This window comes from Zasmidium cellare, assembly GCF_010093935.1.
Source record: "Zasmidium cellare ATCC 36951 unplaced genomic scaffold M409scaffold_44, whole genome shotgun sequence".
NCBI classification, from domain to species: domain Eukaryota; kingdom Fungi; phylum Ascomycota; class Dothideomycetes; order Mycosphaerellales; family Mycosphaerellaceae; genus Zasmidium; species Zasmidium cellare.
In genome coordinates, this window is record NW_022986988.1 from 274,133 (window position 1) to 299,570 (window position 25,438).

Below are 25,438 nucleotides of genomic sequence, written 5' to 3' on the forward strand. Positions count from 1 at the left end.
CATGTGATGGAAGCTGGCGTGAAGGGGTGTTGGGTCACTTTTTGCGTCGAGCCTAATTTGGTTTAGCTCGTCGGCGCTAAGATCTCGGCCGGACGCGCTCCCGGCACGTCACCTCATCCCTTTCTGACTTTCATCTCTGCATTGCGTGTTGGCATTTTTACAGCCTTCTGCATGACCGGCCCGACACCGAGTCTTCCACCGCTATCTACTAAGCGTTATTCGGGATTTGTTATCGCTATGGACTGTCGACGTTCGTAACCTGACGGCCACCAAGCACTACATAGGAAATATGCCCGCTCATTCGTTTGGAGAGTAACTAGGATCGGCAGTGGTCCAACACAACTGCAAGGTCATCAAATTTTTGAAAGCATCGCGCGAGACCGATGGACGGCACGCGTTACTGCGTGCGGAAGGTGAAAGATACCATCGACTTCGCACGAACGTGCCTTGCGAGGTATCCGAGAACCAATCATCGGAGCCAATCGTCTAGCTTTTCGCAAAGAACCATACTCGAGATTCTCACGACTGTATTGGGTCGCCAAAGTGAAGCTGCGTAGTGTTTTCTTCGTTCGCCAGTATGAGGCTGATCACTGCCGCCATTGCTACAAAGTGATGCAACGTAGAAGCACCTTCGATAAACATGTTCAGACGTGGAAGACGCCACGCGGGGATCCTCTACGTGGTACATAAAGCAGGGCAGCCTCGACACGTCAGGCTGAAAAGCACCAGTCACTCTTGGCCAAAGCTTGGCAAAGCTTAGCATAATGGCAACGAATATGGACCTGAACCCCGTCTCTTCGTCCGGAGAAGGGAACGAGCGCCAACGTTGATACTGATAGTGTGGCATTCGGCAAGACAGAAGTCGGTGTTCACGGGCAAGCAGGTTTTGCAACTGTCGAACAGGGTAATACCATTCCCACAAGTGGAGAGCGCAAGACCACTACACGCCTTGAATACTGGGCTTTCTGTCTGTACAGTATGACAACCCATCATTTCAACCGGGGCAACCGGCAGCCGTACTGACCTTGACCTCGCACAGACTGGGCCGGAACTGGAGTCGGTGTGGGCAACTATGCCGGTGCCCTGCAACAAAGCCTCACGGAGCTGGCCTTTCCAAGCGGCTACTTGAATTGGGGTGGCCAGAGAACATCCGTCAACTCTTTTATCCTCGATATTAGCGGCATCACCTTCGCCGTCCAGCTGGTCGTGCTTCTTATGACTGGACCGTACGCCGACTATGGCTCGTGGAGACCATGGATTCTCATATTCTGGACCGTCGTCGCCGTCGCTAGTTCGTTCGCCTTCTTTGGCTTCACCCAGCCATCAACCTGGGCCCTGGCTTCAGGGTTCTACATCTTGGGAAATGTAGCCCTCACTGCCACGGGGGCTTTCTATCTCGCCGCGTTCCCCAACTTAGTGCGAGACCTTCCTAAGATGCAGGAGTCGGAGCGTCAAGTTCTTCAGGGTGCAAAGAGTCCTGAAGCGCATGCGGACCTCGAGACAATGGAGCGCTCTAAGATATCGAACATCAGCTTCATATTTTCCGGATTCGGCTCCTGCGTGTCCATCGCGCTTGCCTTTGCGATCTCGTATGGTATAGGATACCAGACTCAGGAACAAGACAACAAAGTGTATGCCATTACGATCGGCTACTTCGGTATCTTGTGGATTGTCACCTCTGTGCCGTGGTTTCTGGTCGAGCAGGTAAGAAAGAATCTCCCCAACTTGCCATTCACACGACTGACCACTCTTGCAGTACCGGCCCGGTCAGAAGCTGCCTCCCGGGACGAACTGGCTCACAGTCGGCCCGAAGCAGGTGTGGGAGGCCGCCAAGAATGTCACACATCTCAAGCAGACATTCATCTACATCGCCGCATACTTCCTGATCAATGACTCGATAAACACATCGGGCACTGTGGTCAACATTCTCCAGAACAACGCCATCGAGTTCGACACGGTGACTTACAGTGGACTTTTCTGTGTCGTGTATGGAACCGTCTTTATCGGCCTGTTCGGCAACATGTGGATCCAGAAATTTTTCAACATTTCACCGAGATGGATGTACTTCTGGAACTCCGCGGCCGGTGTCTTTATCTCCCTCTGGGGCGTGGTCGGTATCTGGACGCACAAGATCGGCTACCACAACGTTTGGGAGTTCTGGTTCTACCAAGCCTGGACAGGTGGCGCCTCGGCGGGTGTGCAATCCTATGCGGCGACCGTGATGGCTGAAGTCTCGCCTGCTCCTAAGATGTACATCTTCTTCGCACTCTTCAACACCCTCGGCAAGACTTCGGGCTTCATTGGACCGTACATTGTCAGCGCTATTGCAAACGATGCCCATGGCAATAACAATGTGGGCTTCTACTTCACCTTCTTCACTGGCTTGGTCGGGCTTATCTTGCTGTTATTCTTGGATACCGACAAGGCGAAGGAGGATAACGCCAAGTATCTTGAGAAGGAGCGTGAGGATCTGTACGCTTCGTCGGGTTCCAATGGTGCTGCCATCACCGACCCTTCACTGCCTTCGGTTTAGGATGTCGCAGCCGAGAGGAGCTTTGCATGTCGGGTGGTACTGTCCGCTTTGTGACATCAACCACCTAGTCCTGGGCCAAACAAGTAGAGAGCTCTAGTTCAAAATGAGACAGAATTTGCTTTAAGAACGAAATGATGAAACCTGGAGTGAAGAGGTGATGTTGGAGGCGAACGCCAGGCTCCGATCCTTCGCTGACACCTCGAGCTGGAACGGCTTGTCTCACATTGAAGACATCAGCACGATGACTTCGCAATTCCAGGCCACCTTAGCCACCATATTGGTGAGCCAGTGTGGGCAAACTTGGACTGACTCTATCGCCACATAGCATACTTTCGCCTCCTTGTTGATGAACAAGTCGCTGTACTGTAGATGGTGCTACTCGGGTAGTATCGAGACCTGCACGAATATCATCAGCGATCTTCGTCCTAAGCTCTCCTATAGGTGGCCATAATATGCTGACTGAGAAGAGATTGCAGCTTACATAGTCTAGGCTTTTCCATCCTTTCATGTGCGTGAGCAGGAGGTGAAGTCAGCCAGTCGGCGTTTCTGAAAGCCTCTCCCCGATGGCGTAGAGAAGCTTCTCTACGGCAGTACAAACTTCTTTTGCCTGCACCCTGCGTCAACCCTTTGTGACTCTTACACCACTCTCTATAAAGCGTCCAAACACCTGCGTGTGTGCGACCCTGCAAAAGAAACCTACGACAGGAAATCCCAAACCAGAAAGAGAAGAAACACGATCAGGCGGCACAAACATGAGCGGCGTGGAAGAGCAGGACCTCTACGGTATAAAATCCATCTCTTGAAGACGCTATGGCGATGGGCTAACATTCAAAGAGGTCCTCAATATCTCGCGCGGCGCGACCAAGGCTGAAGTGAAGAAGGCATATCACAAGGTAGACTCAAACCTTTCACCTCAAACAACCCCCAGCTAACTCAGCTTCCCCTCCAGGCCGCCCTCACCTCACACCCCGACAAAGTCCCCGAAGACGAGCGCGAAGAGGCCGACGTCAAATTCAAACTCGTCTCGCAAGCCTACGAAATCCTCATCGACGACGACAAGCGATCCCTCTACGACCAACATGGCATGGCGGCCTTCGAAAAGGGCGGCGCGAATGGCTTCTCCGGCGCCGGGCCCGATCTTGACGACATCCTCGCGCAAATGTTCGGCGGCGGTATGGGCGGAATGGGAGGAGATCCGTTCGGCATGGGCGGCGGGATGCCGGGAGGAGGACAGCGGAGAAGAGCGAAGGGCAGGAATGAGATGCAGGAATATCAAGTGACGCTGGAAGAGCTGTACAAGGGCAAGACAACGAAGTTCGCAAGCACCAAGAATGTGATTTGCACGAATTGCAATGGCTCGGGCGGTAAGAACGAGAAGGTCAAGGCCAAGACTTGCGATACGTGTAAGGGACGGGGCGTCCAGACGAAGCTGCAGCCTGTGGGGCCGGGCATGGTCACGCAGGCGACGGTGCCGTGCAGTACGTGCGAGGGACGCGGGAACTTCTATGCGGAGAAAGATAAGTGCAAGAAGTGCAAGGGTCAGCGGACGATCAAGCAGAAGAAGATCTTGGAGCTGTATGTTCCACGGGGATCGCGGGAAGGTGAACACATCGTGCTAGCTGGCGAGGCGGATCAGAATCCGGACGATGCAGAGCCGGGAGATATCATTTTCGAGTTGGAGGAGATACCGCACGATACCTTCAACCGCGCTGGAGCAGATCTGCATGCTGAGCTCGAGATCAGCTTGGTGGAGGCTTTGACTGGCTTCAACCGGGTGGTATTGATACATCTCGACGGACGAGGCATCCAGCTCAACGTCCAGCAACCAGAAGGCAAGGTTATTCGTCCAGACGATGTCCTCAAGATCGAGGGCGAGGGCATGCCACACAAGCGATCCGACGCCAAGGGTGATCTCTATCTGACAGTCAAGGTCAACTTCCCGGAGGATGGCTGGCTGCAAACCCAGAAGCAAGTCGATGCCGTCAAGGCCGTACTTCCACCTGCGCCAGAGATCAAATACAAGCCCGGCGAGACTCCCGAGACTGTCGACGAGGTGGAGTTCGAGGTCGTGGAGAGCTTGGAAGGCTTCGGCGCCGGATCTGATGACCCCCGAGCTGCTGGTGCCGAATGGGAGGACGAGGAAGAAGGACCTGGTGGAGCGCAGTGTGCGCAGCAGTAGACTGTGACTGCACGACTTGCAGACACCAAGAAAAGGGGTGATGGTTTCGTGGTTGTTTGAATGCATGCATAGCGACGGCGTTCTTACAGGATAAGGAGGGTTTCAACGAGGATCGAAGGGACTAGACGACCCAGCTCTAGTGATTATGAGACAGACGGGGAAGGGGTCGGGGATGAAGAAGCTGATGATGATACAAGCTCTCTGCTTTTGTGTATTGTGTGAAAGGGGGAATATGGCCGTGTACAGTGTAGTTACCTAACGACCTTGATGACGCTCGTTGAATTTCCTCCGCTGTTTCTCTAGTCTCGTTGGCTTTTTCTGGTCGGTTGCCAGTGATGTTGAGGCATTTTCGTAGTTTCGCAAGTCGAGTAGGGACGTGGGTGGACGGGACTGGGCCTTGAAGATGCAGAGCCCTGGAATGTTTGTCAGTGTTGTGAATGGATGCATGCTTGAGAGACGAACTTACAAGTTCGTGGGCGGCGTGTCCACGTGTCTATGCGTCCATGGCGAAGTGTGCCCCACGAGCCAGCTTGTCCGAGATCCAAGGAGTTGTGAAGCTGGACCAAGGCATCTTGAAAGCCGACCTGTGATAATGAGTTGCCGCAGGATCCGGTTTCTTCATCCACTGTCTCGTTGAGACATTTGAGGCGAATTTGGGCAATAGCTGGGAGAGCGTGCACATAGCTCGTCTTAAGTCTTGACATCGGTTGCCTCGAGAACGTCGAAAAACTTGCCCATGATCCGCCGTGTACGTTGGAGGTCATATTTCAGCCTCTCGATATCCTCCGCAGTCACTTCGGGCGCCACAAGGTCCTGAGCGCCTTTGATAAGGCTCTGCTCATTCTGCAATGCGATCTCGGCTTCCTTGAGCGAGCCTGGCAAATCTTGTGGATTTACACATATTGGTATACCCGTCTGTGGTTCTCCGAAATCATTGCACTGAGCCCGGAAGCAGAGCTCGAGTCGAGCACGAGTCCCAGCGAGAACGTTCTGGATCTCACGTATGCAGAGAGGTAGAATACGGACCAGGACATCGTCTCGCTCATCGTTAGCGTGCCAAGCGGAGCAGTGAACTCTGACACGCCGCAACTGGTTGAGGTATGGGTTCGGCTTCTTGAGCCATGCGCCCAGGAAGAAGACAAATTCGTCCAGGAATGGCACTTGCTCGTCTTCTGGCCAGTCCTCGAGAATCGGGGTGTAGAAGTTGTGGCAGCTGCTGTAGAAAATAGGCAGAGCTTCTTGACGCACTTGCTTGCAAGTCTCGGTCACAGCCAGTCGGGCCGTGAGGTCCTCATAGACAATGGGTTCTTCCGATCGTGCATCGATGGAAATGTCATCTGCCAGCGCAAACTCATAGATCCGATTCCGAAGCTCCGCGGGCAGCTTATTGAACGGCGACTTATCCATTGTGGTGAAGGATGCGCCTGCTATCTCTCATGCGCGGTGATGGAGCCCAAGATCCTTGGCAGTCGTATCAAGTTTCGATCTCTGTGGCTGTGTTTGGCAGTTGCGAGGTTGTCGCAATCGCCGTCAGCAACGGCGACGAGTGTGTTGTGTGAGTGTCTGATCGCCGCCGCGATATGGTGGTGATGAAGTTGTTGTGTTTGAAGTTGCCGCCAGAACAGCACGTGAAGTGAAGTCAAGCGAAGCGAAGGGAGGGTCCATTAGCTTCCGCTAGGCGCTAGCGGCCCTGCATGTGACAAGCACGCTTAATCATTTTGGAAGGAAGGAACGGCACTTGCATCTTGCATTCGCGAACCGTTCCGAAGCGACGTCATCCAGAAGAGAAAAAAGTGATGAATGGGGGGAGTCCTGGCGGTTATGCGACGGGGGAGCTGCTACATCCCACGTCGCAGCTGTCGGCGCACGTCACGGATAAGAGCACCAAGCGTAATCTTAGAGGCTGTGTCGAATCCGGTCGGAGCCGGCTCTTGGAACAGTGGGTGAAGCAGGGAAATTACACCAACAGGGGAGAAGAAGCTAGAATCAGACGTACTCTATATCTATGCTCCTCCGCTTCTGTACATTAGTCGTTATAGGTCTGTACTCTGCTTTCCCATAATCCAAAGGAGAATTCTGCCGCCCGTCTATCGAAGATGCCGTCTGCTCGAATCGCTGCTATCGCTCTTATCAATGGCATGCCCATTTCTAGGTCTAGCAAAGACCGCTGTAGTAAGAGACTTGGGTATGGAACGCCTCTGCCATGCCGAACTCCGGTACTGTGTCCCCCTCTCTGTACATATTACTGACGTTTGCTCCTAGATCTCCATGCGAGGGCGGAATCTCCGGAGAGGAGATAAGAGCCTGGAAAGAAAGTCAGAGAAGCCAGCAAGGTAGCCCAGAGCGAGCATCAGCATCAATGGAAGCAAAGCGGCGAAAAGGATCGTCGGCAGCCAGCTCCGAATCTTCTGTCGATATGCCATCCGGTCCAACTCATGGACGAGCAGCACACAACGATCAAACAGCTGCTGCGATACGTTGATAACGTCTTGCTTCTCGTCCATCGTCAAGAGCCGCTCAGCATCCCCGAGCCTGGTCTTGAAAAGCGCCTTCAAGTCCTCGCCATCATGCTCGCTGTCGAAAGAGAGAAATGAGAAGCCAGGTACAACGAGGTCGCTCTTGGGTCGAAGAGCACCAGGCTGGCTCAACCAGAAATCTACGCCGCCGTTCGAAAGCTGCCGCCGAATCCACCTACCGCCCGAAAAGACTGCCATGTAGAAGACCCAAGCAAACGCCATGAAGACATGAGGCTTCTTACGCATGAGGTCTCGCATGTCCTTGACCCATGCGTCGCCCAGAGCTGGCGTGTTGTATATATCCGGTCCAGCGACCATGCGCAAATGTCTCAGGTCGTCTCTGAGGCGATGTGATCTTGCGAGGCCGGAGGGCCGGAGGTTGGATAGCCATTGGCGAACGTCATATTCATGACCCGAGTATGTGGAGGCCTTTGTATGAAAGTGTCTTGTCAGCAGCTCCCACTCTATTTCGAAAAGTATGAAGATCCTCGCGAACGGTACGAGCCCTTTGCTGTATAGAAGTGGTGACTCTGTATGCGGTGGAAGGGCTGATGGCAGACGGTCCATCAACAGTCGGTTGAGTCGTGTATGTTGCTTCCTGGTCGCCGCGTTGATCCGACCAGACAATGTGTCACTCGGTGGCATCGTCGTGGCTGGAGGGAGTGGAGGATCAAGCGGTGGAGTAGGAGGACTTGTCGATGCCATCTCTTCAGCGAGTGTTGATGGTTATAGGCGATGCGCGGCGGCCAAATGACAGCCTGGACTCTGCCTTGGTTGTCATGTTCTTCAACCACTTGATCTCGGGCGGGTGGAATGCCGTAGCTGTGCCGGTCGGAGCAGTGTTCACGCGATACATCTTCGAATCACAAGACACTGCAAAGAGAAGGTGAAGAGAAAGTGCATCACACGGATATCGGATCGTAAACTTTGACGCCACAAGTGGCGCCGTGTCCGACAGGGATCGAGAGCGGGCCGCGGCGGTTGTCCATGGCAACAGCGGTCCGAGCGTCTCGGGCCTCCATCATCAGCTCCAGATGTTTACGAAGATCATTGATGGCTTGGTAGCTCCAACAAACCCGAGCCACGGTTCACACCTTCAATCCATCGTCCTCACCATACACTCGTTATCCGCCAGAATACTGCTAGAAGCAAGTCATTCGGGGCTCGGCCTCACTCAGCACATTCGCGACTTCCGCCGTCGCATCGCCTCGCCGAGCACTGCATTCCTCGCCTGAGAACACGTCACGTTATTGATGCTCTTCCGATTCGCATAACTCGCTGCTGGCAGCCGGACGAAAGCACCATGGACACCTCGTACCTGTCCCAGCAGGTCACCACCATCATTGAGCGACTACATGGCTTCTTCGACGAAATTGGCGTCCCTAGTCATGAGCGCGACTCGCGAGAGTCCGAGGTATGCCATCGCTACTCTTCTTGCGATCACACATGCTAACTAAACTACCAGCTCTTCTCGGCACTCTCAGAAACCCTCCACAACCAACTCAACCTCGTCGCGAAAGAGAAACACGATCTCACCGAAGAAGCGAAGCGCCTCATCAAGACTATCCGCCAGATGGAGCGATCGCTAGACGACACCCGCTCGAAAGACGAATACGAGGCCGAGAAAGATGGGCTCAAGATCACATACCCTCTCACGAATTGCATACAACGCTTGAAAGAGAAGCACCATACCATTGCGAAACTCCATCGCGAGCGCTATGAGCAGGTCAAGAAGCTTGTGGAGGCATTGGAGTCATACGCATCACACCTCGAGCCTTCATTCATCAAGATCAAACTTCCACCTACCAACGGCGACGTCTCGCCTTCTTTCGACCTGTCCCCAACATACGTCAACAAGCTCGACAGCGAGTTCACGAAAGTGTACGACGAATACAACAAACGTGTCGCGACCGTCGCACAATGCGCTGAAGACATCATCAACCTCTGGTCCGAGCTGGGTACTCCACAAGCGCAAATCGACAGTCAGATCGTGCAGTATGCGCGCGAAGCTCCAGAACAGTTAGGTCTGCACCAGGACGATCTCAAGCGACTGGCATCGAAGCGCGATAAGCTCGTGAATGAGAAGCAGCAGCGGGAGAGGAGGCTGAAGGAGTTGCGCGCAACTGTTGACAGTCTATGGGATCGTCTCGGCGTGGACGAGAGCGAGCGCAAGCAGTTCCTGGCTCAAAATCGTGGTTGCGGCGTCAAGCAAATCAACGAGTTTGAGGACGAGCTGGCGCGACTCAACGAGCTGAAGCGCCAGAATCTACACATCTTTGTGGAGGATTGTCGTCTCAAGCTTCAAGAGCTATGGGACAGTCTCTACTTCTCAGAAGAGGAGATGCTCGACTTTACGCCCGCATTTTCAGACACTTACTCGGACGCTCTCTTATCAGCACACGAGCGAGAGATCGCGCGGCTGGAGGCTTTGAAAGAACAACGTGCTCCTATTCTGGCCGTCATCGACCGGTATCGAGGCCTCATCAAGGACCGAGAAGACTTGGAGAAGAGCAGCCAGGATGCATCTCGATTGATGTCCAAAGGCGCCAAGGGCGAGAAGCGTGATCCTGGAAAGCTACTTCGAGAGGAGAAGATGCGCAAGCGCATTACCAAAGAACTTCCCAAGATCGAAGCAGACCTGCGCAAGACGCTCGAAGGCTGGGAGGATGAGTATGGACGACCATTCCTTGTACATGGTCAGCGCTATCTGGACGAGCTCGACGCCATCCAGTCCAAAGCACCTCCACCACGAAGCAAGACACCGAACGCTTTGTCCGGCACGAGAGATGCGCCAAAGAGTGCCGGTCGTGCAACAGCGACATCTCAGTCCCAGAGCAGAGGAGGCACGATGCGCGGTGCGCCACCACCTAGGAGTAAGACCCCTACCGCTACTCTCGGCCGCAGTCAGATGGGCATGTCCACTTCAAACCTAGGTGCATCTACCCTGGGAGCCAGCACATCTGCAGCGAAGGGTAGCCCGTCGAAGATTCCAGGAGCGTCACGGCTACCTATGAGCGCGCTACGCGACGGGAACAACTCACCGGAGCGGCGAGCAAGAAGCAAGACTGCACCAAGTCAACAACCGGAGGACGATCTGAACAGCACAGTTCGTGGAAACATGGGCCCTCCGCGAGCACCTCCGCCCAGGATGAAGGATCTGTTCATCCCTCCAACGCCAACCCCAGGCAGCAACAAGGAGAACGGCTTCGAGTTGGAGCGTCCCGGCAGCGTGCTTCGACACATCGAGCCCGAAGATCCATACAATGACAGCCGATACCACAACAACCAGTACTCGAGCATGCACTCATCAGCGAGCCACTCCTCGACGATGTCCCGCCATCAGCACACCCGGTCCGTCGATTCCTTCGCCTCCAACTCATCACGGCCCATGAGTAGATCAGAATACCCGGTAGCACCGCCTTTCTCACGACAGACGAGCAACACCTCTTCCGTGATGAGCGGTTCCGCCGCTAGCGGCAGCGAGAACTGGGAGACCTACACCGACGCCTCCGACGTGGAAGAAGTCGACGCCACGGACGCCTACTACGCCAAAGTGAAGGCTCAGCAGATGCGCATGTCCCAAAAGCGGCCGGGAACCGCAGGCATGCAGATGGGTGCCGTCAAGCGAGTCCGCGAGCAGCCCATCGTCGAGGAGGGTGTGGTGGATGGTAGTGAGGCGGGCTGGACGGACGACGGCGAAGTCGTCGTGGAGACGTATTGATGCATTCAACGACTACTACTTTTCGATTCTTGGAAAAAACCCAAATACTTGGATCAACGGCACCGATGACAGTGCTATTTGTGCGTGAGAGAGAAGAGAAAGCATCGTTCTGAGCGAGCGTGCGAGGAGTTTTTCTTTTTGCTTGTTTCGGATTACAGACACGGTCAAGACGGGGTTGGCGTTTGGGATGGGATGGGAAGGGAGGGTTGTTTGATGTTATGTTCGACGATTCCGATGAAATCGAACGGCAGGCAACTTTGTTTTTAGACTTTGCTGCTGCTCGCCGCCTTCTTCACGTTGATACTAGAACGGATGGATGGATGGATGCCCTTGCTTTGACTTGCCTCCAACAAAAGCAGAAGGCAAACAAACAACTTGTATAATATATTTAACGAATTCAAATGGGAGAAATGGATGGAATGGAATCCGCAATGGTGTTCGATTTCGTCAAACTCTCAACTCTCAATCATCCTGCGTTGGTGCGTGCAGTCGATACCTCACTCATCGATCGAAATGCCCTCCAACAGCCCTGCCAACGAGCACGGTGGGAGCCTCCCCGAGAATCCCCTCTTTCTCAAACGTCTTGAAGATCTCGGCGTGCAAAGGGTGGTTTCGATGCGTCTGCAAGTCCGTGACGGATTTGTACCTTCAGTGCAAACAGAGCAGTCAGTCAGTGTCGGACCTCATGAACAAAGCATTGCTGCATGTTGCGAGGGCGGCTCGGGTGAGAAGTACCTCTCGAAAAGACAATACCGCCCTCCGGCGCCGTCTTCCTCTTTGTGGAGTTGGAATTGCAAGGTGCCTGGTTCGAGGTCGTAGACCTTGGCGGCGTAATCGTTGGTGAGTTCTTCGAACTGTGGTTTCCTGTTTAGCTGGTAGACTTGTGAGGTCTTTGGCTGGTAGGAGACGTTGTTTACCCGTGCACCCTTGCCTTCCGCCGGCTTGATGATGGCGACCAGGGCGATTTGATTTGGGTCTTGGGTTTCGTTTTTGGACATTTTGGAAGTATCCACGCGGTAGTGTCGCGATTAGAAGGTGAGTCTTGCTCGGGGAGAAGCGACCGCGTTCAAATAGAAGTGTGGTGAGCCGCCCTTCGTCGTTGGTTTCGCCTAAGGATGCGTGATGAGCTCAGCCGGGCTGAAGACCTGCAGCCACTCCATCTCCCATACGACGGGCTGGACCCTCCAATCACAAACTAGGGCATTCTTTCCTATTGTGGTATAAGCCCATAAGTCACGATGTCCTTTGAAGCTTAAGTCCAGGGTCGTAAACCTCGCCATCGACCATTTTCATCGTTCGTTGAGCTCGTCGCCCGGATTTTATTGCTTCGGTTTCGATTCAGCTCCGCCAAGGGCCTGTGCAACACTTTCGATTCCCTCGATTTCGTCCCTTCCCATTCTCCTTCCAACCGCAAGCGCCGCTCCGGCAGAGGACTCGGGATCAATGCCTTTCCTCTCCAAAGCCCGTTGCGTCTGCTTCTCCAGATATCGTCTCCGTCTCGCATCAGCCGAGTCCTCATCCTCATACCTCGCATTTCGCGGGTTGGGGATCGTGTGCAGCGCGTCCTTCAACTTGGCCAGAAGCTGCTGCAGTGCAGGTATTTGGTTCAACGCTTCTTGCGTATCCTGCGTCAGGTTCTGACCTTTACCTGCCTGCAAGAGTGCAAATGGTGCTTGTCCATCTTCTCCCTCTTTCTTCGGCTCTGCGCCTATGAGCCCACTCAACTGCGAGAGCATCGCAGCATGCTTCGCCTCTTCGGCCTTGAGCATCGTGTTCAACTTGGCAGTCTCATGCAACTTTCTTCTTTGCAGTTGTATTTGCTCAGGCGTAGGCACCTCATCCGCCTTGACCATATCCACACCCTGGTAATGATCCAACCGCACCCAATTCGCCAAATCATCCTCTTCATGTCCAACAGCCAGAATGTTCCGCAAAGTGTAGATTTCAAACTTGTCAAAGTCCCTATCCACCGTCGCATTCAGAAGACTCTCAAGCTTGACGGTGCCATTGTCGATCTCATTCTGCTTGAGCTGCTCGAGCGCGTCTCGCCGTGCGTCTTCGGTGCGGAGGGAGGAGAGTGTTGAGTTGTCCAGTTCGAAGCCGAGCTCTTCGGGGGCTTTGGCGCTGAGGCCTTCTTCGACGGCATTGACGGCGCGAAAGACAAGTTCGTTTACGATGTTGATGATGTCGTCGAGGAGAGTCTAGCTTCTGTCAGCAAGAGTCTGGATTTTGATGATGTTCTTCGACAAACCAGAGGTGTATATCGAAAGTGTTCTGTGAGCAGTGCAGTTGTATTCTGCTTATCTGACGCCATCTCGTCGGTAATTGAGCGTTAATTGAAGTGGTGGTCTATCGCAAGTTGAAAGACGCGAAGTAAACATGGGTCGCGAGGGACAGCGGGGAAGTCGCGATTCGTGCCTCAGGCACCAAGTCAATTCAATATACGTAAAAGCGACTGCTCATATCAAGGAGTTCTACGCACTATTTTGATCACACACCGTTCTTCTCTTACTAACAAAAGGATTTGCAATGTATCTGAACCATCTCAAGCCAAACGAAGCAGTTCGAAAAACAAAAATAGGAAGATTCAATCAATATCCATCCTAAACCAAACCTCAATCAATTCCAACTTCAACTCCATCTTCTCCTCACCGTCCAACACTCGAACTCACACCCTTCAAATCGAAAAAGACAAAACAAAAATCCAAAAGAACTAGAATCCTTATTTCAGGATTCTAGAGAAAACCAACCTAATGGTTTTACTTTTTATGTTGTCGTTGTCCGCCGAGGTTCGAACTCGGATTTCTAGTAAGTCAAGTCATGCGCTTTGCGACTGCGCCAAACTATTCAGATCAAATCAGCTGCATGTCCCTCCCACACCAGTCTGGGCTGATGTGTTGATGGGATTGAATTAAAACAAACTGTATTATTTAGAAGCGTCTCTCCTTCATTGTGAAATGCTTTGTGAATGCATAAGATTGCGAGCAGAGGGGGACTTACCATCAGATCTGTTCCTCTTCATCGTACCCAACCACGCACCACTCTGCGCAGTCATGCGCCCCTGGCTCATCACACTCGCCTCCACGAGGCTAGTCCCCAACAACCCGCAGCAAAACTGCCAAAACAGGTAGCAGCCACGAGCCGAACAATCCTCACTCCTTCACAGCACCAGCCGCCGCGGATCCCACTCTACCACCACTCGTTCGCCATCGAAGTCTCAGAGCAGAGGAGAAAGCGCGCAGTCGGACGGGGCAGCGAGTCTTTGGGTGTGTTTATGCTTGTGATTGCGACCAACTCTTCACTCTTCGTCCGGCAAGGAATCCACTGTAGAGGAACGTGGACAGTGGAACAATCAAATCATCAACCCGCTCTATCTCTTCAAGTCAGAATATATTACGTCTATGATTTAGCTTAACTGTGACTTTTCTAGAAAAGATATCTTTGCTGTTCTTTCGGCTGGTGGAACGCCGTCGATGGAACGCCAGAAAGACATTACTGCTCGGTCTTGTCTGTGGTGACCAAGCTCGAAGATGGGACGCATCGCACTACTGAACCTTCTTGCCAGACTTGAGTCTCTGGACCGTCTCGATCGCGGATGCTGCGTGCATGGTGCTTTGGTAGATCAGGACTACATTCACTGGTCAGCAGTCTGTACATTCCGAACGATCTATCAGTCAAACTCACTGCCCGGGATCAAGATCCAGAAAAAGTTCATCAGCACAAAATAGCAGTAAAAGTAAAACGCCTCGGGCCTCGAATAGCTGATCCCCGCAACATAGTGATCAAACAAACACGTCGCATAGTACAGCGCATCGCCATACAGCTGCCCAAACGACACCAACATCTGCAACGGATGCCTCAGCGGATGTCGCTGGAAGATCAACGCCGCCACGAGGAAACACCCGGGCCCCCAGCACACGACCGTCACCGTCTCGACGCTGAGCACGAACGAGTTCTTGGTCAGGTACCGCGAGTCCGAGAACGCGTACTCCTTCCACATCTGCCCGATGAGCGTCTGCTTCGAGCCGAGCGTGTCGTAGTTGTAGGCGTAGTAACCCTCGAAGAAGATGTGGATGGAGCCGGAGAGGACGAACCAGAGGATGGTGATGAGCTCGGTTTTGTTAAGTGTCGGCTGGAGTCGTTTCGCGAGGATGTACGTCGTGGGTAGGAGCAGGGTGCAGGCGCCGAAGAAGACGCCGAGCAGTGCTGGCACGCTCCATTCGTTCGCCGCGTAGCCTTCGATGTACGAGCCGATGGGGTAGTATGGGTTGTAGTTGTTGACCAGCTGCTGTTGTTGCGTCGCGCTGCTGCCGTTGGCGATGATGTCAACTACCGGAGCCGCCATTGAGAAGATGCCTGCCGGTGATCTCCCCGTCCAAGATTCTGGCCGGGATTCGCGAATCGAAAGTGAAGCTTTAGTCAAGAGAGAGAAAAAATCTGGGGTTTGTTTGTTTACTTGGGGAGAGCTTGAGTGAGGAAGGAAGAGGGAAAGTGGATGTCGAGAGCTGCGAGGTTGTTTGTGTTAGGTTCCTGAGCGGAATTCCGGTTGTTTGTGTGGCAGGGCATGTGCATCACAAACGGGTGAGAATGGCTAGAGCTCCGGGTATGCCGGAGGAAACCAAACGAAAGTGTAACTTTGCGGCCGACCCAAGACGCTTTCGTTAGGTCACCGCAGTGGAAAGTTTGTGCCTGAGGTATTAAGTATTAATACAGTCTGATGAAGGAATAGCTGTGTACTGTGTAACGCTCACTAACAATTTCTTTTCTCCATAATGGTCCTTCATACCATACCATACCACATCACGCAGCTCTCCCTGCTTTTACAACCTATCAAACCACCCCAAAATCCCACCCCCAACCCCAAAACAAATCGGCAGCAGCGGCAAATGCTTAAACCGTCCCTCCCCAGACGTCTGCCTCTCCTGAATCACAAAATCATAAACCACCACCACACACCCGAGCAACATCAAATGGCCCAACGTCTTGCGTTCGCGGTTGTTCCACGCCGCGAGGATCGATAGGCCCAGGAGGACGTCCCGAGAGGCGAGGTAGAGGATCAGGTTCTTGCCGAGTTGGACTTCGCTTGTTGTCATGTTAGGGACGCCTTTGGAGTCCCACATTTTGAGCGCTGTGAGGGGGCTCATGGTCCCGACGGCTCCGAGGGCGAGCATCGGGAGGGCGATGAGGGCGGCGGCGTTGGTGAGCCAGGGTGAGTGGGAGAGGAGGCGGCCTGATGCCATTGTGTTCGGTTTGTTGAAAGTGATGTGTTTCTTCGATTTGTTTTGAGGTGCAAGCTTTCGTCGATGGTATAGATCAATTCAAGTGCTCTTGGTAGTTGCTTGTAGTGTATTGTTGATGTGACAAGAAGACAGTCGAAAGCGACACCACCGTCCCTTGATATAGCAGCCAGAAGAAAACCGCACTACCCGCCTCGCACAGAGAATCGGCATCAACTCCTACCTCAATCTGCGGCTGAACCCCAGACCAAACCGCAAGAAGCAGCCCAAACGGAGAGACAACACGCCAGGAACCACCAAAGCCGGTATACAGCGTAGCAAATTGTCCCAAATTCCGGAGATATCTGGTCTCCAAGTCGTGCGGTTCCAGGATTTGACGAGTTGGTTGTTGTAGGGCTGCAACCTTGGAATGACAAAGCTGAGTAATGGATGTGAGTGAGGACAAAGCTGTTCCTCCGTCGGCGGCGGACGAAGCTCGTCGGCTCGCTTTGGGTGCCGGAGAGCGCCACAGACGCAAGGGAACGTGTAAGGTGTATATGGCGAGCAGTTCGAGCTTCAAAAGGTCGTGACTCTGTGTTTGCTCGACACGGCGTCTCTTGTGCTGGTTCAAATGATTGTTTAACGGGCTAGATTCGTACCGTTGGGCGTCTCTGTGCTTTTCTGCTGACTTTGGATGTGAGAAGATTGGATAAATCGTAAGTAGATAGAGTCTTCGAGAACGCTTTTGGACAAGGATAACTTATACACAAAGTCTATCAAATTTACTGCCAGACTCAGAGTTAGCTTTACTTTCAACGCATCTTCAAGACTTCACATACCAATCGCACGAAAGGACGCCTGCCTGTCGTCTACCGCTATCATACAGCGCTATATCCTCCCCTTGACCCTCCACCTTTCAGCTTGTCCATCATGCTGCTGATGATGTCCTTCACGATATAAGGCAAATCCCGTATGGTGTCACCGTGAGGAAGCAAGTCCCAGCCCCTCGCGCCGTAGCGGTTGTAGTTCAGCCAGGATCCAAAGATGATGTAAGACGCCGCGAGCAAGAAGACGATGATCAAGAACCAGGTGAAGAAGCCCCAGCTACCACCCTTCTTGCCGTCCGAGGGCTTCGTGTCCGCCGCATCTTCGCAGGCGTACTTTGTTTTCCATTCCAAACGAAGCACCCCGGTGTCATCCTTTTCATCCCTGTAGCTCTTCCACTGCAATGCCTTGTCCCCATCAAGGTCGGGCAATTTGCGATTGTCGTCCTCGTCATCTCCATCGCCCTCTTCGTCGTCTCTCTTCTCCATGCTGCCGTACGAAGACACATCCATTTCCTTCGAATCCTCGAACCCTTCCGTGCCCTCCATTTCAGGATCGCAGATAAACTCGATGATAGCCTTCTGCGGCTTCTTCTCCCACAATCCACCATGCAGTTCTGCCCTCAAACCTTCGCGCTCCGAGTCCGAATTGCTTTCACTGTCCTTTAACCTCGTAACCTTTGGGTCCAGATGACGGGAATCAGACGTGCCAAATTCGCCGGCAATAGGAATGACCTCCCTCACGAGCGTCTGGCCATCCTCGTATATGCGCTCCACACCACACACCCGCGTCCCCGTCGGACATTCTTCCTTTGCCTTGTCCTTCCCTTTGCTCTTCGTCAGCGGTTTGCAGACGTCGATTGTGAAAGTCGTGTTGGTAATCGAGGGAGAGGTCAGGCGTTGATAGTTGACCTCTTTAGGTCCGCCGAGCTTTTCGAAGTTGAAGTCCTTGCCGCCGGCTCGGATGTGTTTGCAGTCGAATGTGACGGCTGATATCGCGGCGGGTAGCAGCAGTAATGCTGAGAGTTGTGAAAAAGATGGCATGGTGGATGCCTGCCGGGTTGGCTGCGTCAGATTCGGAGTCGTGCGGCCAGGCAGGGATGTCAAGGAGTGGACTAAGACAAGGCGAATTTGTGAAGCAGAAGGGGAGATGGCCCTGGAAGTGGAGCAAGTCGAGTGTCGTGGTGAATGTGATGCGATCAGATGCTCGCGCAATGGTCGACGAGCACCAGCTTGTTCATCATCGGCCTCGCCAGACCTGCCCCGTCGAGGAGACTCGGGATCCTTCGATTGCGCTTCAACTCCTGTCAACAACGACACTCCCTGCAAACACCACGTCACGTCAACACACCAAAGCCATCGAAGTCACAGAGACGGCCGTGTTCGACGCCTCCTGTCCCTGCACATCTCCAAGGCTACGAATGCTCGCAATCGAAACCATCGCAAGGCATCGCATCAATCTCGGTCATCGGTGGACCAAAACCGCGAGTGCTTCAACACCAAACTGTCACTAGCACGAGGCTGAAGACTGGATGATGCCTGTTCATTGATCTATCCACCTCCACTCCTGGGACCACACGCTGCCATGGCATTGGGCTTTGATACCGGGTTCGCGAGCTGGTCTTCCTTGCGAACATCATCGATCGCGTCGACCTAGGAGCAGAACACTTCTCCAGCAACAGCCGTGTTTGTTTACTTTCAAGAATGGCAGAGCTGAGGGTGGCTGTATACCTGTGGACGTTTTCCCGAATCTCGGCATCCACACGGCACGTCAGAATGGAACTTCCCTCTCCTGAAAGCCGAAACCTACGACAATTTCGGCAGTGGCAAAGCTGAACGTGAGGCGCATTCGAAAAGTCTTCGAAGGAAACACTCATTCAGAGGCGCTGGCGAGGTGTCGTGGCTGTCGTCATCTCCACGAGTATCCCCTCGATGCGAACGTCCTTGACCATGGATATCCTTTCCAGCATGCTTGTTCCGAGCTCTGTTCTCCAATGATCTATACTCCTCGAGGAATAGCCAGCCGTGTTGCTCTCGACGACGGACGCCAAAGCTCTGCTATCAATGCTTCCGGGAACAGGCCGCTGCGTTTCACAGCAACGCCATTGTAGAACGTGTGGATTGTCGATGGTCTGTGAATGGTGAGTATATGAAGGTGGGTATGTCCTTCCTGTGAAGCCCGTTGCGTTTGTTCCTTCTGCTTGCTATCTTGTTTGTTCGCCTGAGCTCCCGTACTGCATTGCATTTCACTCTTTTGGCATAACGTGACGACAATGACGACTCCAACGGCCCTTCCGACCATGCCAGACCGAAGTCTTCGCTCCAGCGAGGAGAACCCCCGTACATGACAGGAAAGTGAGCGGAGGAGGATGATACGGAACTCCTACCAATCAGCAAAGTCAGTCCATACTGGAGGCACTGAGCCAACGATAGAAGAAGAGAATCCAACACCTGCGCCGCTCAGACCAACATCTCTGACGCCGTCGGCCAAACAAGCTTCGCAATGGCTACCTCCACCGCAACAGCCTCAGCATGGCGATTTCGGTCTGATGACGACGGAGCCTCACTCTGTTGATCACTCCCCCAACCACAGCACCATGACTGTCGACCAGCAGCTGCGTCCAGCTTATGACCGTCATACCTCAGGCGAGTACCCAGGCCTAGCAAACGACGCACCAACACCCACACCCCAGAAAGATACAGAGTCGGCATACTTCGGAGGTCGGCCTCGACAACGCGCTTCCGCCCTCTCTCAAGACAACACTTCCATGAGAGGCACTCTCCCCCGATACGCCCCTTTAGGCAACGGCAACACCCCGCGTCGCCCACAATCCATCCTCTCCACCCGCCAAAACCCCTGGGAAGTCTACGACCCGGACGACCGCCCCCTCAGCAACCAAGGCTCCTCCGGGACGCCCTCCAAAACCAAACCCAATCGCCGCGGCACGTCCTTCTACATCGTGCGCGAAAACGGCAGCGACGCCGGCCCGCCCGACGAACTCCTCCGCCTCCCCTTCACGCACTGGATCCAGGGCTCGCTCCGCAACCACTTCGTCGCGTTTCTCGGCGAGTTCATCGGCACGACCATGTTCCTCTGGCTCGCCTTCGCGGGGACCATCGTCGCCAACGTCGGCGCGAAGAAGAGCGCAGATAGCACGACCACCAACGCCACCGTCGGTTTCAGCCCGATCGTGAACCTCTACGTCGCGATCTCCTTCGGCTTCAGCCTGCTCGTCAACGTGTGGATTTTCTTCCGCGTCAGCGGCGGGCTGTTCAACCCGGCTGTGACGCTGGGCATGGTCATGACGAAGACGATCAATTACATCCGAGGGTTCCTCCTCTTCGCCGCGCAAATCACGGGTGCCATCTTCGCGTCGTTCCTCGTGCAGGTGATGTTTCCCACGGATTTCAACGTGCGCACGACGCTGGCGGATGATACGTCTGTCACGCAGGGGGTTTTCATCGAGATGGTTCTCACCGCGCAGCTCGTCTTCACGGTGTTCATGCTGGCGAAAGAAAAGCACAAAGCGACGCATCTGGCTCCGATTGGCATCGGGATGTGTTTATTCATCGCCGAGATCGTCGGCGTCTTCTTCACGGGTGGGAGTCTCAACCCCGCGAGGAGTTTCGGGCCCTGTGTCGTGGCGGGCAAATTCGACGCGGAACACTGGATCTACTGTAAGTCACCATCGTCACAAGGCATTGTTGGCGTGTTGATCCTTCTTGATTGACTGATTGTGTTTTTCCAAAGGGGTGGGTCCTTGCTGCGGGACGCTCGTGGCTTATGCTTTTTATCGGTTTATTAAGATTTTGGAGTATGAGATGGCGAATCCCGGGCAGGATCATTCGGCTGAGGAGGCGGAGGCTGCGAGGTCGATGAAGAGGGCGGAGTCGTTTGTTTGAGGTGGGATTTGGGATTGGATCGGGATGGGTGAGATGTCGGGCGGGATTGTTGGCCTTGTATGATGATACATTTGCATGGTGAATGTTGGCGTCAGGGGTATGGATTTGTAGAGCATGGCGTTTTCCTCGTGATAGGTTTTCTGTCTCCTCACTGTTTGGCGAACCCCGACTTCCCTTTCTTCTTCCCAAAGGTCACGCTTCGAGGCACGAACTGCAAAGACGACATGGACTTTGTCACAGCATCCACCGAGACCTCCTTACTCTTCGCCGGCATCACCTTCTTCTCAGACCTCGTCTTGGGTATCGACGCCTTCGGTCTAGCCCGTTCACTTTCCTCCTCCACGACCGAATCACTAGCCAAGCTCAACGAGGTTGCATCAGTCGTCTGAGTCGTGACCGTTGCACTCGAGTCTCGCCTCCCACGCTCCCTGCTACTCTTCCTATGACCATTCTCATCAACACCCCGCCGCAACATGCTGTACCGTCCATCGATCCCATCATTCACGATGAAGAAGTTATAGTTCCTGGGAAAGCCATGTTTGTCGACGAGATGATTTCTCCGCTTTTTCCAATCCTGGCAGACCTTGTCACAGCCTTCGACAAAACACACGTACGTTTTCTCGCCGTTGTCGCGTCTGGTGGCGACGATGGGGTCGTGGTTCTCTGTCAGATGCAAGTCCAGGAAATGGTCGCTGGGAAAGTTCTTGTTACATTCCCGGCAGCGGTTGGTGTGCGTTTGGGTGTAGTGGATCTCGAAGTCGGCGTACGTTGCGAATGTTTGAGCACTGTGTGGCGGCAGGAGACAGTTGAACGCTTGTCGATCGTCGTGCTCGCTCTCCAGTTCGGTGTATTTCGGGGTATGGGCCATTTCCTCAGACTGTGATGGTCCATCGTCATGGGAGGCGAGAACGTCTTCTACTCGCGGGCGCTTCGCCATGGTGCGTACGGTACAATATGCGGTGTAGTGTGCTTTAGCCGCCTGCCTGCCTGCATGAACCGGTTCCTTCACTCGCCTCTTTCCCAATTCGACGGCCCTTGTGAGCTCACTGACTTCAACTTCACATGCTTGTCGCGCCAGTCATATGATCGTCGGCTGACTGGAACTCTTCACCTCTTCGTTCGGCCTAAGCTTCTGCTTGCTAACAACAATCAACAATCTTCACGCGGTGTTGTTGTTGTCACGTTGATCGCGTGGGTGTTGATTTGCTGGCGACTCGGAAGCGGAGACCAGTGCCGGCGGGCGAGATTCACACTGACTCCACCAGCGCCAACCACCGCACCATCGACTCGGCTCTCTCAACTAGCACACTCATAACTCACACACGCACCACTCGCACCACAACTACCCTTCACCCACCTCGACCCATCCATACCTGGCGACACGCTCGTGTTGCTGCGCCGACCTCGCTCCGCCTCTCGCATTCGACAGATGGACTGCTGCACCGCCGCCCCATCCTCCACCTTCGACAACACCCACACCTAGCCGCACAGTCGACCGCCCCACGGTCACTTTGCGGTCGCAGCGCCTATGCGTCGCACACCCAACCCAAAAGCATGGCAGATTTGCTCGAGCAACAGCGAGCGACCGAACAGTATCTCGTGACCTTGCTCAAGACTCCACATGTCGCAGCCGATGAGCTGCTGGCCATTTTCCAGCAAACCCGCCTCCTAGCCCAGGCCGCCACCTTCGCCGACTTCCAGCATGCCGAGTCCCACGAGATGCGCCTGTGGAATCTCCACGGCGACGGCAAGAGATGGTTCTCCCGGAAGCTGAGGGATTTTCGCAAGAAGCACGCCGACAGACCGGTCGAGGAGCGCCAGTGGGCCAAGCAGTACCTCACCTTTCTCAAGGAGAGTGAGAGGTACTACCGCTCGTATATCCACAAGATCGACAAAGCTTGCGGTGGCATCCCCGAGCTGGAGGCGATCGCCCATGCGTCGACAGAGGAAGACTTCGGCGAAAGCCAGACTGACTCTGCGCCGACCATCACACGCGAAGCTGCTGTGGCGTCCTGCCACCGCAATGTGATCTATCTTGGAGATCTAGCCCGTTACCGCGCATCTGACAAGCTGGATCGGAACCCAGATTTTGGCCGGGCAGTTGGCTGGTATAAGTTGGCTACGGACATACTGCCATCTTCTGGTCACGGTCACCACCAGCTGGCTGTAGTCACGTTGGAAGATCAAAACCACTTGCAAGGCATCTACCACTTCTATCGATCGCTTGCTGTCCCTAACCCTCATCCCAACGCCAAGGCCAACCTGGGCAAGGAGTTTGAGAAGACCAACGCCGCTTGGGATAGAGGCGAACTTATCCAGAAAGGTCCTCCAAACGATCCGGATGCTTCGAAGCGCGCTCTTGTTGGATGGTTCGTCCGTTTCCACAGCATGTGCTACAAGGGTGAAGTATTCCGCGGGCATGCAGAGTTGGAGCGCGAAGTTCTCAGCCAGCTGTCGAACGTGATCAAGCAACGCCCGCTTGAGCCCGCACTTCAGCGCATGCTCCTCACAAATATGGCCGCTCAGTATGTCGCTGGCGAGGCCTATCAGGGTAGGTCACGTCTTTGGATAACAATGGGGATGACGCTTACACCCTTTGCAGAAGATCCAGAGAATCTGCGGATTCAACAATCATTCTTTTACTACTTTCAGTTCAATGTGAAGACTTTCACGACGTTGCTGCAGCTCTTCTACGACGACCTTCGGAATCTCCTGATCAACTTGGAAGATCAGGACATCGAACTTGCCGCGAAGTTGACCCCTCTTGGCCGCCGCCTTCTGCCTTGCCTCCGTGTTTATAGCAGTTGGCTCATGACCGCGATCAATTTGGTTAAAGGACTTTTCTACGATCCTACTGTTGGAGTTTCGGTGCAGCAGTTCTGGCCTACATACGCCAGAGTCATCGATCTCATTGCGCAGGCGTTCCCAATTTGGGATCTCGACGACGTCGATGAAGTTGAGTACTTGGTCGAGGAAGATGTCGAAACCAGAGAGTTCAAGCCAGTCTGCGATGAGCTGTATGGGACTGACAGAAGGTGGAACAACAAGCAGACCGGCGTGAAGAAGCCCTGCTGCACCGACAAGAATGTCGTTCGATTGTCTCCGGATGAAGAGATGTTGCACCGCGTGAAGGAGTTCCTGGCCGACGGACTCAATCTTGCAAACACTGAGAATATGCCTATCTCGCTGCGTGGAACTCGAATCTTCTCTGGCAGCGAGGATAACATCGATTCTTTGGTTGTTCGGCCTGTCGAGTACAAGCCTGCACCCATCGCACCACCAAAAGCAAAGCCGAAGCCCGTTAGTTACGCCGCGGCTGCTGCGAATGGTCATGCTAAGCTGAGTCGTCCATTGCCCGTGCAGAGAAAGGCTAGTGCTGGCAAGCCACAATCTCGCGATGCGCAGCTTAGTCGGATGGTGGATGATTTGGTTGATGATGACGACGGCAATAATCCAGTCACGCCTCCTCAGCAACACGCCTCCAATCCGGCCGTGGTCACGAACGGCGAGGCGCCGCAGATCTTGCAAGACAGTGCAATGCACGACTTGACACGTGCCATGAAGAATGTCGCCGCTCGACCTGATGTGACGGTTACGCCTCCAGCTGCTCGTCCGACTGGAAACATGGGCAGACCCTATGCAGGCCAACATCAGCGCATGCAGTCCGTCTCGAAGCTGTGGGGCAATGGTCAAGGCCCGGCTTCCTCGTTCCCAAACAACCTTCCAGCTGGCACACCTCTCGGATCGCCCATGGTCGGCGTCCGCGGTCATTCGCGCGGCAACTCTGCGAGTAGCATTCGCAGTCGAGCTTCGCTGAATGGACCCGATCCTTGGGGCTCCGATTCGGCTCCACGCACGATGCCGGATTCTGTCGTTCCTCAGACTGTGTATGGAAACTACTCCAGTCTGGATCAGTCCGGCATGGGGAGTCCGTTGTTGTTTGGCGCGGGTGGTGGCCCCTGGAGTAGTACGAATACACGACGCGGCTACAGAAATGTGAGCCCGCCGAACGGCCAAGGAGGTTGATGTGCTTGATTGGAGGCTTTTGAAGGCTTCCGGTTAATGACATGCTTCTTCACACTCATGAATGGGTCTCACAAATCCTGCTGATGGATCCTGCCGATCGATGCAACCAGCCATTGTGCGGCTCTCACATCACACGAGCGAATGCGATTTCACGCCACCATGACAATGACATGTCCTTCGGGATTGGGCATACGGGGTGGAAACGAACAAACTTGCTACAGGCGAAAGGCGGCAACGGAGAGGGAATGGGCAGTGGATGAATTCAAATTGAATGCAAAGGAATGGGAAATTTTGGGGTTGGGGTTGGGGGATTTTTTTTTTTCAGATTGCTTTGCTGTTAATGTCACGCTTTTGGGCAATAAAGTCAAGACTGTTTTGGCTTGGACACGACTTCCTTGCGAAGAGTCGACGACACTCCTTTTTTTAATGCATGCAGAGAATACGTACGTACGAGAATGAATGAGGGTTTTTGTTGGTGCGTGCTGTTCTCTCTTTCTCTGTCTTTCTCTCGAGAGAGAGT

General features: G+C 53.9%; 13 protein-coding genes across 13 annotated transcripts; 5 read left to right on the forward strand and 8 right to left on the reverse strand.

Annotated features, from left to right (window-relative positions):
- Positions 1 to 764: 764 nt before the first annotated feature.
- On the forward strand, positions 765 to 3,023 carry M409DRAFT_70094 (uncharacterized protein; the record flags this gene model as incomplete). The annotated part of the gene is made up of 5 exons (XM_033818568.1): positions 765 to 799; positions 840 to 976; positions 1,040 to 1,704; positions 1,757 to 2,462; positions 3,010 to 3,023. The coding sequence occupies 5 exons, from the start codon at positions 765 to 767 to the stop codon at positions 3,021 to 3,023; spliced, it is 1,557 nt and encodes a 518-aa protein (XP_033661914.1).
- A 262-nt stretch (positions 3,024 to 3,285) lies between these two features.
- M409DRAFT_70095 (uncharacterized protein) lies at positions 3,286 to 4,712 on the forward strand (the record flags this gene model as incomplete). Its single annotated transcript, XM_033818569.1, has 3 exons — positions 3,286 to 3,316; positions 3,368 to 3,426; positions 3,483 to 4,712. 3 exons carry the CDS (start codon positions 3,286 to 3,288, stop codon positions 4,710 to 4,712), a joined length of 1,320 nt encoding a protein of 439 aa, XP_033661915.1.
- Positions 4,713 to 5,402: 690 nt separating this feature from the next.
- On the reverse strand, positions 5,403 to 6,119 carry M409DRAFT_28634 (uncharacterized protein; the record flags this gene model as incomplete). Its single annotated transcript, XM_033809120.1, has 1 exon — positions 5,403 to 6,119. One exon carries the CDS (start codon positions 6,117 to 6,119, stop codon positions 5,403 to 5,405), a length of 717 nt encoding a protein of 238 aa, XP_033661916.1.
- An 851-nt stretch (positions 6,120 to 6,970) lies between these two features.
- M409DRAFT_28635 (uncharacterized protein) lies at positions 6,971 to 7,873 on the reverse strand (the record flags this gene model as incomplete). Its single annotated transcript, XM_033809121.1, has 1 exon — positions 6,971 to 7,873. The coding sequence occupies one exon, from the start codon at positions 7,871 to 7,873 to the stop codon at positions 6,971 to 6,973; it is 903 nt and encodes a 300-aa protein (XP_033661917.1).
- Positions 7,874 to 8,531: 658 nt separating this feature from the next.
- M409DRAFT_28636 (uncharacterized protein) lies at positions 8,532 to 10,949 on the forward strand (the record flags this gene model as incomplete). Its single annotated transcript, XM_033809122.1, has 2 exons — positions 8,532 to 8,642; positions 8,694 to 10,949. The coding sequence occupies 2 exons, from the start codon at positions 8,532 to 8,534 to the stop codon at positions 10,947 to 10,949; spliced, it is 2,367 nt and encodes a 788-aa protein (XP_033661918.1).
- A 501-nt stretch (positions 10,950 to 11,450) lies between these two features.
- M409DRAFT_28637 (uncharacterized protein) lies at positions 11,451 to 11,947 on the reverse strand (the record flags this gene model as incomplete). Its single annotated transcript, XM_033809123.1, has 2 exons — positions 11,451 to 11,595; positions 11,685 to 11,947. The coding sequence occupies 2 exons, from the start codon at positions 11,945 to 11,947 to the stop codon at positions 11,451 to 11,453; spliced, it is 408 nt and encodes a 135-aa protein (XP_033661919.1).
- Positions 11,948 to 12,268: 321 nt separating this feature from the next.
- On the reverse strand, positions 12,269 to 13,263 carry M409DRAFT_59551 (uncharacterized protein; the record flags this gene model as incomplete). Its single annotated transcript, XM_033814225.1, has 2 exons — positions 12,269 to 13,150; positions 13,201 to 13,263. 2 exons carry the CDS (start codon positions 13,261 to 13,263, stop codon positions 12,269 to 12,271), a joined length of 945 nt encoding a protein of 314 aa, XP_033661920.1.
- A 1,231-nt stretch (positions 13,264 to 14,494) lies between these two features.
- On the reverse strand, positions 14,495 to 15,294 carry M409DRAFT_70099 (uncharacterized protein; the record flags this gene model as incomplete). The annotated part of the gene is made up of 2 exons (XM_033818570.1): positions 14,495 to 14,577; positions 14,634 to 15,294. The coding sequence occupies 2 exons, from the start codon at positions 15,292 to 15,294 to the stop codon at positions 14,495 to 14,497; spliced, it is 744 nt and encodes a 247-aa protein (XP_033661921.1).
- Positions 15,295 to 15,769: 475 nt separating this feature from the next.
- On the reverse strand, positions 15,770 to 16,189 carry M409DRAFT_28639 (uncharacterized protein; the record flags this gene model as incomplete). The annotated part of the gene is made up of 1 exon (XM_033809124.1): positions 15,770 to 16,189. The coding sequence occupies one exon, from the start codon at positions 16,187 to 16,189 to the stop codon at positions 15,770 to 15,772; it is 420 nt and encodes a 139-aa protein (XP_033661922.1).
- Positions 16,190 to 17,043: 854 nt separating this feature from the next.
- M409DRAFT_70100 (uncharacterized protein) lies at positions 17,044 to 18,033 on the reverse strand (the record flags this gene model as incomplete). Its single annotated transcript, XM_033818571.1, has 1 exon — positions 17,044 to 18,033. The coding sequence occupies one exon, from the start codon at positions 18,031 to 18,033 to the stop codon at positions 17,044 to 17,046; it is 990 nt and encodes a 329-aa protein (XP_033661923.1).
- Positions 18,034 to 19,358: 1,325 nt separating this feature from the next.
- Positions 19,359 to 20,892, forward strand: M409DRAFT_70101 (uncharacterized protein; the record flags this gene model as incomplete). The annotated part of the gene is made up of 2 exons (XM_033818572.1): positions 19,359 to 20,667; positions 20,741 to 20,892. The coding sequence occupies 2 exons, from the start codon at positions 19,359 to 19,361 to the stop codon at positions 20,890 to 20,892; spliced, it is 1,461 nt and encodes a 486-aa protein (XP_033661924.1).
- Positions 20,893 to 21,040: 148 nt separating this feature from the next.
- Positions 21,041 to 21,760, reverse strand: M409DRAFT_70102 (uncharacterized protein; the record flags this gene model as incomplete). Its single annotated transcript, XM_033818573.1, has 1 exon — positions 21,041 to 21,760. One exon carries the CDS (start codon positions 21,758 to 21,760, stop codon positions 21,041 to 21,043), a length of 720 nt encoding a protein of 239 aa, XP_033661925.1.
- Positions 21,761 to 21,827: 67 nt separating this feature from the next.
- Positions 21,828 to 24,918, forward strand: M409DRAFT_70103 (uncharacterized protein; the record flags this gene model as incomplete). The annotated part of the gene is made up of 2 exons (XM_033818574.1): positions 21,828 to 21,834; positions 22,454 to 24,918. 2 exons carry the CDS (start codon positions 21,828 to 21,830, stop codon positions 24,916 to 24,918), a joined length of 2,472 nt encoding a protein of 823 aa, XP_033661926.1.
- Between the last annotated feature and the right edge of the window lie 520 nt (positions 24,919 to 25,438).